At 41.8% G+C, this 20359-nt stretch overlaps 1 protein-coding gene across 1 annotated transcript; it reads left to right on the top strand.

Annotated features, from left to right (window-relative positions):
* Nucleotides 1-5736: 5736 nt before the first annotated feature.
* Nucleotides 5737-17270, top strand: DCAF4 (DDB1 and CUL4 associated factor 4; the record flags this gene model as incomplete). Its single annotated transcript, XM_079537838.1, has 13 exons — nucleotides 5737-5846; nucleotides 6278-6372; nucleotides 8005-8162; nucleotides 9276-9358; nucleotides 9994-10096; nucleotides 11071-11214; nucleotides 11894-11943; nucleotides 13240-13322; nucleotides 14677-14772; nucleotides 14880-14977; nucleotides 15674-15850; nucleotides 16084-16198; nucleotides 17077-17270. 13 exons carry the CDS (start codon nucleotides 5737-5739, stop codon nucleotides 17268-17270), a joined length of 1506 nt encoding a protein of 501 aa, XP_079393964.1.
* Between the last annotated feature and the right edge of the window lie 3089 nt (nucleotides 17271-20359).

Here is a 20359-nt window from a genome sequence, read left to right as displayed (position 1 = left end):
CAATAGAAACTCCATAAGAGAGAGATCTCCAACCAGAGATCCTTCCCCCAGTGGCACTCAGCCCTTAAATGGGGTCTCAGAGAGGTGCAGCCAGGCTCCACCCCTTCTGGTCACACAGCTAATTGCCTTCACCTCTGCTCCCAGGGCTGGCTGGCTCCTTTCCCCAGGTGCTCAATCAGTGGTTCAGGCCATGACTCAGCAATTCCCATACAAGTGGCTTTCCATTAAACTTTTTCCATAATACTGTAGACCATGCTCATCCTGCAAAAACAGCTTTCATACATAAGTACAGCATACCATACCATTTACCTTGCATTCTTGAGTTCTAATACCCATAGAAGTGACAGCAGTAAATCCTTGCACATGATGAAGTCTCCCTGAAACCGTTCCTTTAGAGGTCAAATAGAATTTGGGCAGGTATTTTGCTGTTGGGTTTTCTTCCTCTCACCTTCTCTGAGCAGCAGCAGTAGCACAGCTCTGCTTTGGGCTGAGCAGACACGCAAGTGATCTGCAGCTGCTGATGTAGCAAACAGCCCATTCACTTGTGCTTCTCACAGGAGAAAGAGAAAGGTGACAAGTGAAGATGGCATCTCAGAAATGGGCCTTTACCAGAGAACATCTCCTGGAACATAGTTCCCATGATGTAGGCCAGCATAATACCATAGCTCAATTTCTGCCAACATAAATTGTTGGTAACTACTTATGCTTGCATAACTATAATAAAATCACCTTGTTAAGCCAAATTCATGAAGTCCCTTCACAAAATTAATCAAAAGTATGAATAGAACCTAAGTGTCTTTCAGTTCAACATTCCCAAGCACTTAGGTAATTCAAAAGTAGGACCTGATTATAAGTTTCACATAAAGTAACATTATGACTTTTTATTCTCTTTAGCCCTGCAGGGAAAACAAAAACAAACACAAAAACAAAGCTAAACTCATTAACCAACAGAATTCTCAACTCAGGAAAGCATATCTGAACATTTCCAACAGCACCAAAGAGAAGGCAAAGTCTGATCAAAGTCTGCTAAAAATACCAGAAAGAAAAACACTGCAGATAGTCTCAGAGTGTAGTCCGAACTTGTATCAACTGGTAACTTAAAAAACAACCATATATACAGGTGTGAAATACTAAGAGCTGATAGGCAAAGTTACCAGGAATTGCTCATTGGCATAGAAATACTCCTAGCCATACTAACAGCCAAAGTATTGTATTAAAAATAAATAAATAAATAACCAGAAATAAGCACTCTTATTTAATTCAATGACAGACTGTAAAAGTCCACTTTCATTTGTCAATTTTTCAAGTTTTTTCACAACCTTTAGAGGAGACAAAGCTGATACCTCAGGAGAAAATTCCACCTTCTTACGCAGAGAGAACTCAAGTAATCAAATATGTAGCATCAGTACCCCTGGACCTTAAGAGTTATAAATACAAATAAATACACCCTAAGCAGCATTGCAAAGAGGCTTCCTGGTGTATTTTTGCTTCTTAAATTGATTTTTATAGAAATTCAATACTTGCTACAAAAGAGATCTTAACAAAATACCCTTCAGAGCTGAGAGACAGCAGTTTTGCCTAAGTGCACTGCTGCTCTCTGGTGGGCCTCATCAGATCTTCTTCCTTATTAGTACGCCACCAAGCAGACCCTGGTGGAGCGGCACCTCAAAGATCATCAGGACTGCTTTGGGAGCTTGAAATTTAAAAATAAATGCAGCAAGCTATTGGTACTTACAAAAACAATAATAATTCATCACCTTAAAATCCTTGAATGGTGCAGCAGTTTGTTCCTTCCTCCACGACCTGATGCAGGAGATCCCAAAAATGATTTTCAGCACCAACAGCAGAGCGTCCTGTGGGACAACAAAGTATTCTCAGAACCAAAACAAAAGTCAAGCGGTAACTTTTATAAGCAAAAACGTCTAAAGCTCTGCACGGTGTCACTGCAGGGCTACTGCAGCTCCTAAGGCATGAAGCATATATAGTGCCTTCTAAGGTATGAAGCATATATATGAAGTCACATAGGATCTTTTTCACTGGAATTAAATTAAGGCTAAGTCGTGCTGTCTGATACACTCCTGCTTTTGATTTCACTTTACAAGCAGATCATGGGGCCATGTGCATATTCCAGTTACTGAAGCTTACTGAGTTGCTTTGTGTAAGTAAAGTTCTCACTAGCAGAAAGCGCAGGATTTAGTGCGCAACAAGTGCGAGGTAAAACACACAGCTTAATCCTCAGCACAGAATTTGCATACAGTAATTACAGTTTTCAGGTGTACCAAAATGCACACAGGTTCAGGTACTGCAGCTCAGCTGAGCAGCAGCACGCTGGCCTGCAATAAGCCTAACCCAGCATCTGAAGCACAAATCCCTGCGTGATTAGCAAAGCATGCTTGTTTTCTTTTGGCTGTTGCTGTGTTTTGTTTTTTAAATATATATAATAATATTCTAATGCAATTCACAATTATATTTCAAATTTTACTAGCAAATAAACTAAGTATAGCCCTACATGCATGTGTTTAATGGACTACCCAGAAAATACAACCACAGCAAATGAGGGACAGAACTTGAGGGCAGGCTGCATTCTGCAGTCCAGTCCAAGATCTGGCCTGAGAAGAGCAGCACTCAATGGCAACCAGCCCAAGCTCAGCCAACTACATCCATCCAAAATAGATATAACTGAACATGCAGCAGTTCTCAAACTGAAATTCCCCTCATCCTTTTCAGTCATTGAGCTTCATGGAAGTTAACGCTGTTGGACCACCATAAATGCAACTCTTATATACCTGAGTACAGCCTACAACACCCTCAGAACTAGGAAATCTTTAATAGTGTGCCCAGGTTTTAGGAACACAGTTCAAGGGAACCTTGTGTTTCCCACCATAAGGGTACAAAAGAGCAAGTAAGAATGATTGGATCTAGAAGTTGCCACCTAAAGGAATTGGCATTCTTCAGCCACTGTTTAATCTAGAGACTTTAGTGAGACACCATCATCAATTTCCAAATATCTAATACAGTTGCAGAGATAAAGGGAATAAATTGTCTATATATGAGGCAGAGGAAGAAGCAGCGATTCAAATTGCAGCAATAAGCGTTCAGGTAACAGATCAGAAAAACGTTTTAGGTAATGACTTAATAAAAAAAGAGGTCTTAATAACACGGACCAGGCAAATGATTGCTAAAGATCAATGGAAGTGTGATATGTGTACATGTAGAGGGAGTATTTTACTTTATATATTTTATTTGCACACATACATAGACACAGAGAGCAACCCAGTGACCTATGAAATCTCTTCCAGTCTATTCATAAGTACAAGCTTCCATAAAAAGCTTGCAGTATAAGTGAAAAACCAGATCATTTAACATACTTCTCCCCTGATGGAAATCTTACTTCAGTGGAGTCCAACTCACAGCTTACAAACAGCACATTAGTCACAGAACCTTCAGCGTTACTCACAGGCACCAGAAATTAAAAAGCTGAAACCAGGCCAACAGAACAAGCAGGTATAACAAACACTGTTTGTAAAATGTTTGACATTCTGAATTACTACCTACCAGCCAGGAAACAATAGGGAGAATGGTATTACGTAGACTCTTGTTTACTGGTGTATCAAGCACCAAATTTACATCAAGTATCAACACCACGTAAACCATACTGGTTCCAGTCTTCACCAGCCACAGTATTAGTAACAGATTGGCTCACAGAGAGGGCTGCTTATGCAGATATCTACAAGGTCTTCTATTCTACTCCTGCTATTGCACAAAGTTCAGAATTATCTAGTGAAAGCTGAAAATCAGTATCACCACTATGAAAAACAGACACAACCAATGAAAAGATGCCTCAGAACCAGACCATGCTGGTCATCTACCTTTTAAGGCCAAAGAAATAGTGCTCACAAACTATACAAGCTGCATGTAAGCTTTCCACCTGCTCCCACTCTCAAAAGCATGCTTTCTTTGGCCACTTAAATCCATGCATTTTGGGAACTTAAACTTTAATTAATTTAAAACACAGACCAGGTGAGTAAGGGACAGATTGAAAGAGCATCTCAAAATTATCCTCACAAGTACACGCAGTAAGCTTGCACAAGGCCTAAACATTCAGAGGAAGGAATAAAACTGTATCGCCCATTTACCTGGAACTGGATTTACATATTTAAAATTTGAAAGCGACAAAACCAGAACAAAGGGGTTGGAAGGGACCTCTGGAGATCCATCACTTCAACTTCAAGCAGGTGGCACAGGAAAGCATCCAGGAGGGTGAGAGACTCCAGAGGAGACACCACAGCACGGCCTCTCAGGGCAGCCTGTTCCCATGCTCTGCCACTCCCACAGCAAATCAGTTTTTTTTCTCACGTTCAGATGGAACGTTGCAGTTTGTGCCCATTGCTCCTTGTCCTGTCGCTGGGCACCACCAAAAAGAGCCCAGCCCTACCCTCTCAGCACCTGCCCATTAGATACCTGTAAGCATTGAGAAGCTGCCTTTTCAGTCTTGCCTTCTCTTCCCTGTGCTGAACAGCTCCAGGTCTCTCAGCCTTTAAAACCTACATCTTTTGTTTGGGAGGAAAACAGCCACCACACAGTTTTTCCAGTTGTTTGGGGTGTTTTTTGTGCGGTCGGTTTTCACACGTGAGACGCGTTTTGCAGTACCAGCAGCCCCCACTAGAGGGAGGAACACTTGCACCACAGGCTTTTTGACGTTTTGCCGCACAGCAGCAGGGGGAAGAGGGCGGCCGCTACACAAAAGGGCGTTAAGAAAAGCTTCAGCAGAGAGATGTTTCCTTACAGTGAACACGAAGCAGCGGCAGCCACAACTGCAAGCTCTGCGGCCTCTGAGCGGCGGGGGTGCCCAGAGCCCACCCTGCTGCTCTCCGCCCCTCACACACTTGCTGCGTGCTTTCCTAGCTCTGATAACGCTACTCAGCTAAGCGCTTTCGGACTAGTAGAAAAAGGCTCAAAACCATGTTTAAGAATTAAGAGGTCCCTGCAGAGCCATTTCGGAATCCGAGAAGCCACAACACCAACCCCACAGCAGCTCCACCACCTGAGGGCCACCTTTGCCCGCCCTGCAGCTCTTAATCGCTTTTCCCGCCCAACAGCCCGTGTCCCCGCCCCTCCGCGCGAGAGGTGCGTGCCACGCGGCGGCCTGGCCTTCTGCTATTCGGTGAGGGAGCTGTCCATCGAACGACAGGTAGCGCGCGAGGACCAATCAGACGCGCCTGTCGGGCCGAGCTCTGGCGCTCCGGTGGAAGCAGTGAGGAGCGGTGTTGGTGAGGAACGGGGGGGGGGGGGGCGGTCGGCCGCGGCCTCGCTTCAGGGCACGGCTCGCGGCACCCGTCTCTCGCGGATCCGCGGGCGGATGCCTCGGCCCGCCGGCCGCCAAGAGGTCCCACCGGCCGCGGGAAGTGGCAGGAAGCGGCAGGCCGCCGGCAGCCCCGCGTTCTGTTCCGCTCTCCCGAGCGCGTTGTGCGGGGGTGGTTCGGAGCCGCCTCCGCGGCCGTGCTCGGCGCAGCGGCGGCGGCCGTGCGGAGACGCAGCGGGCGGTGCGCCCGTGCTCGCAGGAGCGGTGCCGGCCGCAGCGCGCTCCCGTCTGGGCTCGGGGCGCCGCCCTGCCAGCTCGGAGGCGCGCCGCCGCCTGGGCCGTGTCAGCGCTTCTGGCCTCCGGCAGGAAGCGAGCGGGCTGCGGCCGGGCACGCGGCTCTGAAGTACGGACCGACGTTTGGCTTACGGACAGAAATGGGGAGAAGCCACGGCGGAGGCAAAGAGAAGCGAGGGTGGGGCTACCGCAGGCGTTGCCACCGCCTCCCTCGGCGCCTGAGATCCGACGGCAGTCATTGGAGCCGCAGGCAAGTGCGGGCCGGGCTGGCCTCGTTTCCTTCTTATTTATTTTAAGCTGTAAAGAGTTACCGTGCTTTCGAGATGGGTTTTTCCTTTAAGCACGGGTCTCGGTAACACGTCCAGAATTCATCTTTTTTCTGAAAAGAGTTAGAGGCAGACAGGATCAGTAACTGTCTCTAACGTTTTAGCAATAGTTAAGCCTTATAAGATACTGTTATCTCTAGTGTTCGTTAGAGGTTTTAAGCTGAATACTTTTACTGTTCCTTTTCCATTGGTTAGTGTATGGCGATATGGCATATGGTGTGCTTATCACAGACCTGAAAAATAGTGCTGTGTAAATATGACTAACAAACTGTTTTAAAGAGGCTCTGTGCAAGAGATGTGTAGGAAAATTGTGAGTCTGTCTTGAAGGCAATACTACTTTTTTTTCTTTTTTTAGGCCTGAAGAGGAGGAAGCACAAAGCCCAGTGAATGCAGGCCCCAGCTACAGTGGACATCCTTCTTCCAGTTCAACACAGAACTCTGCAGTTCCAGGTAAGAGATGCCATTTACAGGTCAAAAACCAGCATCTGTATGTTGACTGTATGAAAAACAGAGTAGTGGGTGTGCTAATAGTATGGTGTTAGAGGATGAATATAAGCAGGAAAGTTTGCAGGAAAAGATAATATCTGAAAAGGTGATCAAAAAAATGTAGTAAGTGAAAATCTGGAAAGCAGAACAAAATACACTTTTGGCCCACAAATCCATCTTTTATGTGAAAACTTGTGTGCTTAGCCAAGCTGATATAAACTGAAAAGAAATATTTGTTTCTCTTAAAATCAGTGTTGGGGAAGAATACTAACTTTGTTTCTTTTTGTGTATACATTGAAGATGTTATAAAATACATCTTCAGTAAAAATATTAAATAAGCAAAGAAAATAAGACAGTATGTAACAAATATATAACGTAGATTGAATTATCCAGCCTTTTAAAAGATGTGTTTGTCTTCCACTTTGGGGAAAAAAACAAATGTATTTCTGAGCCTTCAGTACATTTGTCATCTGTAAGATGTAAAATCTGGTTAAATGAACTGTTCATCCACTATTAGAGAGTCAGCTGGCAGAACCAGACTTGATACAGTAGCAGTGCCACTAAAGATGATGCCCCATTTGCACTCTGGTTTTCTGACTCATTAAACATCCCCAGGAAAAGCTGAGCCTGTGGGAATTTGAGTACCTCCACAACAGGGGTGTCCTGAAACATGCTGGCTCTTAGCAACAGTCAAAGCCAGAGCATAAGGCTATCTTTTTTGTATATCACCCTTTTCTGATCAAGAGTTTGTGAGCCTGTTGGGAAGTAGTACATATAATCTAAAACATGTATTGCTATGTGAGCAGATTCCATGTACTAAAGCAGTGTGCTTTTGCCCACCTCACTGATAACAGTCACTATATATATTTTTTTTTTTTTTTTTTTTTGAGGTAAATACATACTGGTTGTTTGTTGCCAACCTGTAAGGGATGATGACAGTGAGCTGAATTGCAAGTAACATCAAACACGATTTGTAGTAGTAGATAAAGATTTAAATAAAAATTCTTGAAGACCTTAATGTTCACCTTTTCTGAAGTAAAATTCTTTGTCTTGAGACAGCATACTGTTATCTTGCCTCTGTCCTCAGTTCCTCTTCGGGAGGAGCCCCTGTATATTGTCTAATTGTACTCTTGCTTATATCAAGATCTCTCCTTGGTGGTGAAGAAAAAATGGTTGGTTCTGGGCTGGGAATTGCTTTGTATTTGGTTTGGGTGACACTTAGTTGCCTTGTTTGTTTGAGACCACCCTAAGTAGCCATAACCTAGAGCAGCCCCTCATGATTGATTCATAAAGAAAGGTCATTTTTGTTATATAGCAAAACCTTTCTGCTTCTCTGAAGTGTGAAGTCTGTGTGAAATTCACTTTGGTCAGTGGTAGCATCCCTTCTGCATCTGTGTAGCAGCATTGTAGTTGCCAACTAGAAACTTTTTTCCTTTAAGAAGATGCCATCTGTTCCCAGTAAGCATAGCATCCATGGCACGAACAGGGGGCAAGAACTATGAGCTGTGTGACTGACATTTCCATGAGGATATAGGAAGTCAAAGAGTAATGAATAAACTTGGTTGTCTGTCTGATTTTTTTTTTTGGCACTTTAAGAACTGCCAGGATTTTACTATGACCCAGAAAAAAACCGCTATTTTCGCCTCCTGCCTGGACATAACAACTACAACCCGCTCACCAAGGAGAGCATTCAGTACAAGGCTATGGAGAGTAAGAGACTGAAACTCTTAGAAGAGGAAGAACAACAAAAGAGGGTATGTTCTGAAAAAGATTATAATTAGCCTTTAGCATGCACTGTCTTGGGACAGATGAGCTGAAGCCCTTCAGTTTTTTCCTATGGTACAATCCCATAAGCTGTGTGAAGAAACAGAAGTTTCTTTTTGCTGAGAATTTGTAGCTCTTGAAATCTCTTGGTTGGTTTTTTCACGCAGGAAGGAAAGCAAGTCACTAAGCAGACAAACAAAAAAGCTTGTAAGGAGGTGAACTCTCAGAATAGCAAGTTGTCTAACAGTTGCACTTCAGTCATGATATTGGGTGCCTGGTTTCACATCCCTGCTTTGAATTGGCAAAGTGGGATGTCATTTGTAGGCTTTCTGTACTTTTGTATGCCTAAACCATGAGGAAAACATTTGTTATTCTATAACTCTGCACAGCTCTCTGTCCTTTGCTCTCCCTAGTATTTATGAGGTGTTCATATGAAATCTTAGAAAGGGGTGAATGGAAAAGTTGCTTCACACTGCTGTAAGACACTGTATAATCAGTGAACATTAAGATGTTATAATTATGAAATAAAAGAGAAAGTTTGGCAAAGCAGATAACGATAACAAAAAGAGAATAGATAGAAAGCTTACCTGTATCCTGGACTCACTTACAAAACTCCAGAAGAGATCATTTCCCACTGGTAGCCAGCTCTTAAATGGGTCTAGGAGAGGTGGAGCCTGGCTCCACCCCTTCCAGCAGCACAGGTGAATTGCCTTCACCTCTGCTCCCATGGCTGACTCATGGCTCGCCTCAGGTGATCAATCAGAGGTTCAGGCTGTGACTCAGCAGTTCTCACACAGACATGCAGTTAGTGGTAGTACTGCAGTAATAGAGTTTTGCTATGTAATCAGACTTAGTGTGTTAGAGTGAAAGTGATTTCACACCTTAAGGTGATACTGTTGATGGTATGAAGTAAAAAAAGAGCTATCTGTACTTCAGCAGACCTGGGAGATGGTGCTGGAATGTGCTTTGTAGACCTGAAACATTATTATACATAGGCTAGAGGAAAAAGTTACCCAAATATCCCAAACATCAAAGACCCACAGCCATGTTTGAATCATAAACAAGCCAAAAACTGAGTACATTTTCATCCTATTCTATTCCAGAAAACAACAAGGGCTGGACTGAACTCATCTGTGCTGTTACAGAAAAGGCAGCTAGGTTTGCTCAGCTCCACAAGTTATTGCAGGTACAATGATTTGAATTGTCTTCTGTCTGCTGTATCAAGTACTGCTGTCAGTACACCCATTGCTGTCAGTTTTTTTTGTTTGTTTGCAATTCTCACTTTTCCACTAAGGAGAGAGTGACATTATTTATACTGACAACAAAGCAGTGTTTTTTAATAATCCAATTTCTAAAGTGATGAGAATTCAAATGTGAAAGATGCTTCCCAGTCTCAGATGCCAGGGGTTTAAAACTTCCCTTTTTTTTTTAGTATTTGCTCTGTTGCTATGTTGTTCTGTTTGAATACAGTATAGCATTTGTTTGGATCAATGCCCTGGGCTGACAGGGAGATTTTCCCCTGGGTTAGAATCTGTGTTCAGATTCGGTAACAATGTAGGAAGCAAGTTAGGGGCTTGCTATGTTCCTGCTACTGAAGGTGTGCGGAGGTTCTCAGTGATGGGGTGAAATACCATGGATGTGGAATGTGCTGTATGGTTTTGTGGGATATATAAATGAAATTGCAGCATGCTACTTTTCAGGCATTTTATCTTCTGTGACTAAAGAAGCAGTTCTGGCTGTCTTATCCAGAATTCTTTTCATTGGCATTTAACCTAGGCTTACCCAAGTTCTTTCTCTCCTTCCTCACCGACTGTTTTACAGGCTGGTCCATGAACTAAAAGTGAACTGCATGCAGAGGAGGAAGATAGAAATTCACAGTCCAGACTCCTCAGTTGCTGGAACCAACAATTTTAAAATAATTGTGGTATGTTACAAGAACTGACACATCTTTAAAAAGGCTAAAAAGAGCCTGTCTTCAGTGAAGATTGAGAATCTTTTAATCAAACCTCATGGGTGAAATTTGCTTTCAAATATGCCTTGTCCCCATTGTGTCAGTTCTCCAAATATGAGCTAAGTAGTTTTGAACAGGTAGGAAGAGACTGTTCCTTTCCTAGAGAGGAAAATGATGAAAAGATTGGATATGTAAGTGATTTTTGGAGCTGACCAGTGTATTCTATTGGGAATAAACAGGAATCAAGTGAATAATTACTGCGGTGGCTTTTTGAATGGGAAAATTAGGAAAATAAAAGAGGAATCGGGGGAGTAACCATTTTGTGGTCTAGAGGTTTTGTATAATCATCAGTAATGATTTTACATCTCATGCTATAAAGGCAGTTTCTACTGTTTTTGGTTGCAGTGTGTATACAGGAAAGATCAGTGGAGCAAGTAGCTTCCATTTGTCCATGTAGAAAGATCTGCAGGAGAGAGAAACAGAGCACTGCATAGATAAGCTGAAGCCAAAAGGGAGCTGGAAACCTACTGTCACAAATAAAAGTTGAAGTACAGCACCATCATTTTGTTGTGATTTGATCCTACCCAAGGAGAATCTCCACAGTTATGTGGTGTAGCAGAATTGCATATCCACTTTTTATAAGATTTCCTTCTGTCTTTAAGTGCTTTACTGATACCAGTCTGTGCTTAATAATTAACCAGAGCAAGTGTCTGGTATAATCGGAAAGACTGTGTATTGTTGGCTAAGGATGAAATATTTTCTTACTGATATTTTTTCTTTGCATTCATAAAAAGAGGCACTGACTGCTGTTTTAAAGACGAATACAAAGTTGATGTTGTTGCTGGCATCAGAATTAGCACATTTCTTCCTTTAGACAAAATGCAGCCACCTCGAGCCATCGTTTTCAATCAGTTTCCACTAAGTGCACCAATGCTTCTGTTTTACAGGCAGACGTTGCTTGTGAGCGGATATTTACTGTGAACGACGTGGAGCATGGAGGATGTAAATACGGTATCATCAACCTCAGCGGTTTGGGGAAGGAGTCTCTCACTGTGGAGATGTATGACAACCTCTACTTCACCAACCGCAAAGTACTGTGTTCTGTTCCTGCTTCCTTCAGTTGTCACATTCACAAACACTATTGCTGGGGAGGCACAGGTGAAAAGCATGAGGGCTGGGAAAGGGTTTAGTAGGAGAGAATGGAAGAATCTAGCAGTGTGATGTTTGGATAAACACAAAATTGCAGTAGACTCGTCTCTGATAGTCTGAGTACCAGCAGTAGTTCTCCAGAATGCTGTGCTACTATTGGAACAGAAGACCACACTGAAGTACCACCTTCCAAAGGTAGTGCTTACTTCAGAGTTGTGTGTAGCCACAGCTGACAAAACTGTGTTGAGAAAGACACAGATTTATATGCTTCTTTCTTAAAGATAATTTTGGAAAAATGTATTTATCCCTGAACAGGAAGAATATTTAGAACAGGCTTTGATAATCTCTTCATGTTCAGATCTTTTAAGGATGATCCTTTAAATAATAGGATGTGCTTGATGGCTCAGTCTGTATCTGGACAGACATCTCAATGCTTCCCTCTCTCCTGTGCATCTAAGAGGAGTATAAGGCTAAAATGAAGTATCTCTATGTCACTGCTGTGCTATTTCGTGGGCTATGGAAGTGTGCCCACTGCAGTTTCACATCATCTTTGCATGGAAATACCCATTCATGAATTGAGTATGAGGTCTACAAAAATAGCATGTCTTCTTGTGTCTGAAGGTGAATTCTGTGTGCTGGGCATCATTGACTCATCCAGACTCTCATGTTTTATATCCTTTTAAAAAAGCAAAATTTCAGTTCTGTTTTGACTATCCTGCACAGAGCAGTTGACTTTCAGGAAGACCTCTTATGTAGTAACTGTAAAACTATTGCTTTCTGGAAAACAGGGAAATTTTAAAAAGATTAGAAGTTGCTGCATGTTGTGAGGCAGATGCATGGTGCTGTTACAGATGTGTGTAGTATTGTTCCCGTGCAGTAAAAGGCAAAAGACTGCTTTGCCTGCCCTGGAGACTTGCCAGCCCATTAATTGTGCAGGTGCCAAATCAAAAGTGGTCTAATGGTTAGAAATTGATTGGGCAACAACAAAAGAGATTTATGGCAACTAACTTTCTCTTCTAAGAAGTGGAACATTCTGAAGCAGGTTTGGTTGGTTTCTGTTATAAACCATCCTCATATTGATTGGGGGAAGATGAAAATGGCAGGAATTCATTGGCACTGTGCTCTGCAACTTTGAGAACACATTCTGCAGATTTGTCTCAAAAGGAAGGCTGATGGTATAGTAGAGGAAGCAGCAGTGGACAAAGCAGAGTCACAGAAGAGAGGAACGAAAGGGGATTTAAAAATGGGAGATGGCAGGCAACAGAAATGCTATTAAAGTGCCATTAAAAGTGGCCAGTAAAAGAGAAAATGAAAAAAAAAGCTTACACCTATGTCATGGCTTATGGGAAAAGTGACACAGTTCAGAACTGGTCCAGAAGGTGGCAGGAATTCATCAGCTTGCTTAGAGATGGTTAGGAGTTGGGGACAGTTAGCTTAATCAGTGCTTTCCCCTACTCACCTCACAGATTTAACCAGCCAAATTTGAAAAGCAGCTTTCAAAACCAGTTTATGCCTGGTATAATTTTTATGAAGTGTTTAATGAAATCTAAATTGACTCTTGAATCCTTAATATGTGTACTGCTTTCTCAAACCCATCTCCATGCAGAACATTTCTGTATCAGTGCAGTGTTATCAGCATGTAAAGATGGAAAGAATGATCCATGTAGGTCCTGCAGGTTTTTCCTATCTGTAGAAAGATGCCTTAGTATCTCTCTCAGCTTATCTTTCTGGTAGTGAAGGTACAAAATCTAAAATTGGAGATCTTTCTAGCTCATTCCTATGAAAGAAAGGAGTGTCAAGACCTAATTGTAAAGTGTAAGGCACAATAACATTCTTGGAAAATGTTAAAAAAGGGAAAGTATTGAGAGTTACAGCTGTATCAGACCATCTTACCCTTCCCAGCTATAAATACTATGCAGCCTTTTCCATTTTAGGAAGAAATCTTTGTTTTCCTTAACTCACTCCAGCACGCTGTGTCTCATGGGAATTGCAGAAACTCCAGGCTGTGCCAGTCTGCTTCCAGCATCATTGTTCAGCAGCACTAATCCAGGTAGGGTGCTGTTTGGTTTTTTTTCCCCAATTTTGGATAACAGGATATGCAAAGAGTACAAATCATGTCCACACTTCAGTAGTTGATGGGACTGTTGTGTTATCGTAAAAATGTAGCAAGTTTGGAGCAGAATAAGAAACAAACAGATTAAATAACTTACCTTGATAATTAATTAACAAGCAGTATTCAAAGCTCTAGTTTATTTTTAACTGCTGCTGATGTAGTACTTGACTTTGGCAGGAGAACACCTTACTTGAAAGTAAACATTTGAGATTATTCATTTGAGTAGCTTGGCCTTTAACTAACACACAGAAGCTGCACACAAGAAATACTCAGATTTCCTTATAGACTATCCAGTGTCATTGCAGGATACTTCATCGTAGTAGCCACTCGAGCATGCTCAGTAGATTAATCATAGGTGGAAAGCTGGTAGAAGTCTCACCCCATGGCTCCTTGTACAGTACTAAATATCATTCTTAGTTGTGTGTAAGCATGACTCGTTTAGAGAATCCTATCTTTATAGAACAAAATTATTCTATGTTCCTGGGGGCAGCAGCTGTGCTGATACCTTCAGAACATACTGTACAGTCATCTAACCTGGTGTCCTATTCAGACATGATCAGTTAAGTTTATACAGATTAGATGTGTGTCTGTGCTAGAAGAGTATGGACCCATTTTAAATGTTTAATGTTATGCTATTTATGGAGCCTTGGGGAAAAGAATAAAGGAGGGATGGGGGAAATGATGCATAGAGTTGGTGTGAACTTGTAAAGTCACTAAAGATGGATGGCTGCTAGGCCAGTGTGCTCTGTAAAATATTTTAAAGCCTGCACAAATCAGGTGCCCCTAGTTATGCTCAAGTTCTTCTGTCTAGTATTTTCTGCTGGCTGTTTTAGGTATTTCTAAGGGTCTTGCCTCACCACAATCTCCTGAATTCTTGTTTTAAGGGAATATTTCTAAATAGATAGTGTGAGCAAAGTAGAACTTAACCCATCTGAAACATGGTTTTAGACATGTCTCCTGTTCTGCCTGATATCTGTAAGGTTGTGGCAGACGTGCCGTAAAAGTGTTTAGTGTAAAAGTGCTATGAAAGTGTTATTTTTCTCTTCCCTGTTTTTTTCCTGCTATGAAGACTTTAACAGTCTCTCAGATGTGTATATAGACAGATAGAGTATAAATACTAAGCTTGCAATCATGAAATCCCACTTTTGTTTCCTACAGCTTGAGTAGCACAGGGATATTAACGTTGATTCTGCTTCTAATTGTAATGTTCAAAGTAACGTCCAGAGAAGCTTTCTGTGTTATCCTGTCCTTACATTTCATGGATGTTCCACGTGTGGTTAATTTCTCCTAGGAGATCGACCTGGAATGCTGTGCAACTTCAAGATATCTACGGCCTGGTCCTGTGCTTGGTGCCTGAATCCACAAGCAGACAACTGCTTCAGCACAGGTGATCTGCATGGCTAGCAACCACTTTTATCTCTGGCAAAGACTTCTTGCATAAATCTCCCACCTGCTACTCAAATCATAACTAAACAAATATAACATCTCCCTTAGGCCTGACACGACGAGTTCTTGTGACCAACGTAGTGACAGGGCACCGACAGACATTTGGGACCAGCAGTGATGTCTTGGCACAACAGTTTGCCACCCAGGTACAAAGAAACATACACCCTTTTTTTTTTTTTTTTTTTTTCTCTTTCTCAGAGCACTGATATTAGTGGTCTTTCTGTACTGTCTGTGATAAGACTCATCACGTTGTACAGAAGGTTATGACTACAATTATTGTTCCTTAACAGAGGTGATATGGTCCTATGCTGGCACATAGTGTAACAGCAATGAACAAATAACTGATTTCAGTCTGTGGCAGCAGGCTAATTTTTGTTAAATATTCATAGATAAAAAGGAAATGATGAAAGTAGAAAGTGCACAGCAATCATGCACTGTAGGAGTGTTTTGTTATTGCCAAATGACCTGATTTCATTAACACTCAGTTTATTGTCTTCATCAAGAAGAAAACAGCTATAAAATTCTAACTGACTTGTAAACAAAGACTTAGGGGGAGGGGTCAAATTGGAACATGAAAATTCCAGTTCTTATTCTGCTGTTACGTTAGACAAAGTTCCTGCTAACATTGCTGAACTTTTACAACAGAGATAAATAAGTGAGGTTTGAACAGAGCTAATGAGTTAGCTAAAAAAATGATGTACTAAAAATTCTTATCCTTAGTGCCTGCATTAATGATTTCACAAATGCACCAGAAAGCTCAAAACCTTGACGTAAGTAATTTCTGCAGAACTTGTACGTCCTTTCTCGTGTTGCATACACCTCTTTCTCTTGGATTCTTCCAGACCCCAATGCTGTACAATGGCTGCCGTTCAGGTGAAATTTTCAGCATTGATGTACGTCAACGCAACCGAAAGGGCCAGAACTGGAAAGCAGTTCGTCTCTTCCATGACTCAGCAGTTACATCTATTCGCCTTCTCAAGGCAGAACACTACCTTATGGCATCAGATATGGCTGGAAAGGTACAGTTTTATCATCTTTAGGGTATACTGTTCTTTTTCATATCTGGGCAATAATTGAGTGCTTACCTCAGTCCTGAAGATGGATGCTGGTTCTTTGCAGAGTAGTGTGGAACTGAGTGGTAGTTCTCTGCTTGGGTCATTGCTCCTCATTACTAAGATCCAGTTATTTACCAACAGTTGAGCGATCTCTATTCTGTTAACATGCTCTTTGGAACAATTTCTTTAACTTGCAGATAAAACTGTGGGATCTGAGAACAGCAAAGTGTGTGAAACAGTATGAAGGTCATCACAATGAATATGCTATTCTCCCTTTGCATGTAAATGAGGAGGAAGGACTTTTTACAGCAGGTGGGTTGACTTTTTCTCCTTTACTTGTAAGTGCAGATTTATTTATTTTTTTTTTATCCCAGAGGAGTGTTCCTTATCTACAGATGTTGGAAGTTGTAGAGCTGGTAATTCTTTAAAATTCCACAGAAATTTACCTTTAGATGTACTATAATCAGCTACAAAATCTAAAATAAGATGTTACAGATGCACACCTACTGTAATCATTCCCGTGGTGCTCTCAACTGCTTTATCCTTATAGTCCCTTTATCCTTTTCCCAGTGTAGTTTAAGAGTAGAGAAGAAGATACTTCAAAATGAAGGTCAGAGAAGCAATGTATTAACATAATAGTCAAAGCAGTATTTTTATACAGAGACTAAAGACCATAAATAGGTTTCTTTGATGCTGAAGTGTGTCAATGGACGAAAGCTTGTAAGGAGAACTCCCTGTAAATTGTCTCACTTGGGCTTGTTATGAATATATGCAGCTGCAGTTTTTTTTTTTTTTTTTAAAAAGGAAACATAATAAAAGAAACAAAATCCCTAAATACTTTTTTTCTTCATACTTTGACTAGGTTTCTTAAGGTAACTTTAAACATGATCTATTCTCCTTGGATTTCTCAGTAAGTGATGGAATAATAAGAATAATTCAATAATTTTAACAAGCTAAGTTTTTCTCCACTTTGTTTTGCTCAGGAGCTTAATAATAAGGAAAGCACTCTTAGCATACCTTTTATTGCCTAATAGGAAATACATAGTTTTTTCCTCTTTGCCTGTAAGATATGTCAAAACAGTCAAGTATTTTCCCCCCATACGCTACTTCAGTCACTGTGATGAAAATCTTGCAGAGCCATAGAAATTATTTCTGGTGTGATGCTGACCACTGATGTCCTTCCTTTCCAGTTGGTCAGGATTGCTACACCAGAATTTGGAGTCTTCAAGATGCCTCTCTGCTTAGAACCATCCCTTCTCCCCACCCATCCTCCAAAGATGCTATTCCCAGTGTGGTGTTTTCTTCGAGACTTGGAGGTAGCCGAGGAGTTCCTGGCTTGCTCATGGCTGTCAAACAGGATCTTTACCACTTCTCCTATAACTGACACCACTGATACTCTCTTCTGACCCAGTATATAATGCTGCTAGCCTATACCTGACTTGGGAATGTTTACACACATGTTGTTGCATAACTACATGCCACGTTTGCATCTGCTTTACCTGAGAAATTCCAAATTTCTGTCAGCAGGTTTGGCAAATCTTGCTGTATACATCTCAGGCATTTAGTTAATAAAAGCTGAATGCTGATTAATATCTTGTTGGCTTTCTCTAGTGCTCTCAAATCCTTGCAAGTGTAGGGTCAGCTGCATCCTAGAAGGAGACCAGGAAAACATCAAGTAGCAGCAACTGTTTCAAAGAGAAGCAAGAAAGGGGGGACCTGCACCCTATGCACATGCAGAGGTTAGGGATAGTGATAACTGTCATTACCCTAAAGAGTTACTGTTCTGCCACAGCAGGCTAAGTAGTCCTATTCCTGCACTCAAGGAAAATCTTTACATTACACCATCCTAAGCATGGTGTAATGATACTGTGTTTCTCAGCAGCATATTCTTCTCCTAAATCTTAGAGGAATCTAAGAAGGAACTGCACCCTACCACCTTCATTGTGATGGGCCATCATTTCCAGTCCCCCCTCACGTTGGTGCATATACAGGGAAAGCTCTTAAGCTCTAACTGAGGAGAAGGAATACTTGCAGTTGAGCAAACTGTTCAGTCACAAAAAGAGATTTTTCCCCCATGGCTGCCTGTGTAAGCTGCAGTGTGAGCACAAGTACTCTCAGTTGTCAGGAATGAGGCACTGGCTTGTGGCATGAGCCTTCTAAGCATGCAGTATAGTTGTAGCATTGCAGCCTAGCCCTCCTTATGCAGCCCTGCTAGTGGCCTGAGTTCAATGAGCACACTTAATGAGCAACTCTGACTTGGCTTTCTCCACAAAGGAACTGAGTTCAAGTAGCTCTGCAGTGCGAGTCCAACAGAAGATTCCCTTCACAAGTGCTATGCAAACTTGAGCCTAGATTGAAGTTTTTAGGTTTTTTTGTTTGCTCACTGATTTTCAGTGCATTTCCCCTTTCAAGTGGACTTGGATAAGGGAATTACATAGAGGTGCCACAACAGGTTCTGCAGGGCTCCACATTCAATTCTCCCATCTTCACACGACCTTCAGGCCTAAGCAATACACTATTCTGGGAAACTGTCTCAGCTCTGTATTGAGCTCCTGTTGCTCAATACACTTAATTTTTCTGCAGTTATCTCCTTCCCTTTATACTTTCTTACCCATTAGTCAATACAGAAGACAAAACGTTGTAGCAGGAAAACTGGCCTCATGGGAGCAGCATGAATATATTCTACAAGAAATATGTGTTGCTAGGGTACTTAAGATGCAAGATAAATTCCAGCAAATGCTCAACACAGTTTCTTCCCTGAGTATATGTTCAAAATCCTCTAAATTTTCCTTGTATTCCATTAACAGCCAGCTTTCCTTCTCTTGACAGCTCCCCTGATACACCTGGCTTTAGCATTTCTCAGCAGAATATTTTATTCTTTCCTCACAAAGTGGAGCAGATACTGCTTGCAGCACACTATGCTGCCACTTCTTTCTACAGAACACATTTACAAAGCTAAGGGTCTCCTGCTCTCATCAGATGACGAGTCCAACCTCACACTGACTTGCAGGCTTTTCTCAGTTGTTCTATTTTGGATAAGGGACCAGTTTGGCTACCATGGTCATCAATTCCTGGCTTGCCTTTCTTTTCAATTTGAGAGCATATTCTGCAGCTTATCTTGTTATCTTGGGACATTTTCTGTTGCATGCACAGCAGTCACTACATGTAGCACAAGTTTCAAAAGTATTTGCATTGGCTCTGTTAATAACATATGCTGCAACTAAGCACCTTTTGAAAGAAGAAAATAGAACTGTAACTAATCTTGTCCCACTGCAAACTCCAGATGTTTGCATCTGACAGTCAACTCAGGGTTGGGCAGGAACATGCTCTATATTGATATTCTTGCTAGCAAATGTATGGGGTCCAAACACTTGCAAGTGGCAAACCACAATGATAATGAACTCCCTTCAGAAGAACTAATTCCAGAATGTCTAAATAGCATTTAAACTCTTCAGTGTTCTTAACACCAGTAGGGTCTGCTCTGCAAGAACAAGACCCTGCAATAACCATGTCCAGTTGCTGTGGGAAACACAAGCTAAGAACTGTGTCAGAGTTATGTAACTAAAGAGTTTGTTTTATTTGCTCCTTTTTAGCCAAAGCCAGCAAAACAAAAAGATACTCATTTGCTTTCTGTTGTTTCCAGGAACCAAATGTGAACATGTCCCTGCAAACCCTTTTTTTTTTTTTTTTTTTTTTAAAACTCAACTAGTGCTTTTGCAGCCAGTGCTTCTAATGAAGCCTGCAAGAACAGCATGAGATGAGAGGGGAAGCAGAGTAAAAAGAGAGCTAATTTGGCTTCAATAACAAACCACAAGCAGTATGCAGACACTGGTTGATATAGTAAAATCAACCGTTTATTTATCATGCAGGAGTAGCTAGGCCCCTAAGGTACCTTAACAAAAATTAACCTGTGCCACCCTGTCTCCAGTTTCAGTATCAAAATATCCTATTTCTTTGCCTCAGGTTCTTTGCAAGCACCACATCTAGTAGAAAGCTTTAGAGAGGCCAACCTTGCACTCCAAGCTAAGCTGTAGTGTGTCTCATCCATCCAGCACAATTTGTTTGGTCCTTTTTGCTCACTGTAACAAAAAGAGCTGAGAGCAGACAACCAGGCTCTTCTCATCTCTCCTCATAGACCACACTTGACTGACAGGTAATAGAAAAAACCTTCAGGGCTGACAAAGAACTGTACTGACATCCCTGAACACTGAGCATCTTTGTGCTTCTCCCACTAGAGCCCACAGTCACCAGCAGCTCTCAGTGCAAATATGCTACATCTTAGAAGAAAAACTCTTCCTCTAGAAAACTTAGCAAGAACAGCTATTGAAGAATGTTCATGTCCTGAACTAGCTACTGTTGCTTCATACATCCTAGTTACCTGCACTCAGCCAAACACCAGATCGTTTATGCAGTTCAAGGGCTCAGCACCATGCACAGTGAGGCTCAGCAGGCTCCTACAGAAAATGCAAGGCC

The sequence above is a fragment of the Tetrao urogallus genome, assembly GCF_951394365.1.
Source record: "Tetrao urogallus genome assembly, chromosome: 6".
NCBI classification, from domain to species: domain Eukaryota; kingdom Metazoa; phylum Chordata; class Aves; order Galliformes; family Phasianidae; genus Tetrao; species Tetrao urogallus.
The sequence above is the reverse complement of the archived record's forward strand: the minus strand, read 5'-3'. Positions and strand labels throughout refer to the sequence as shown.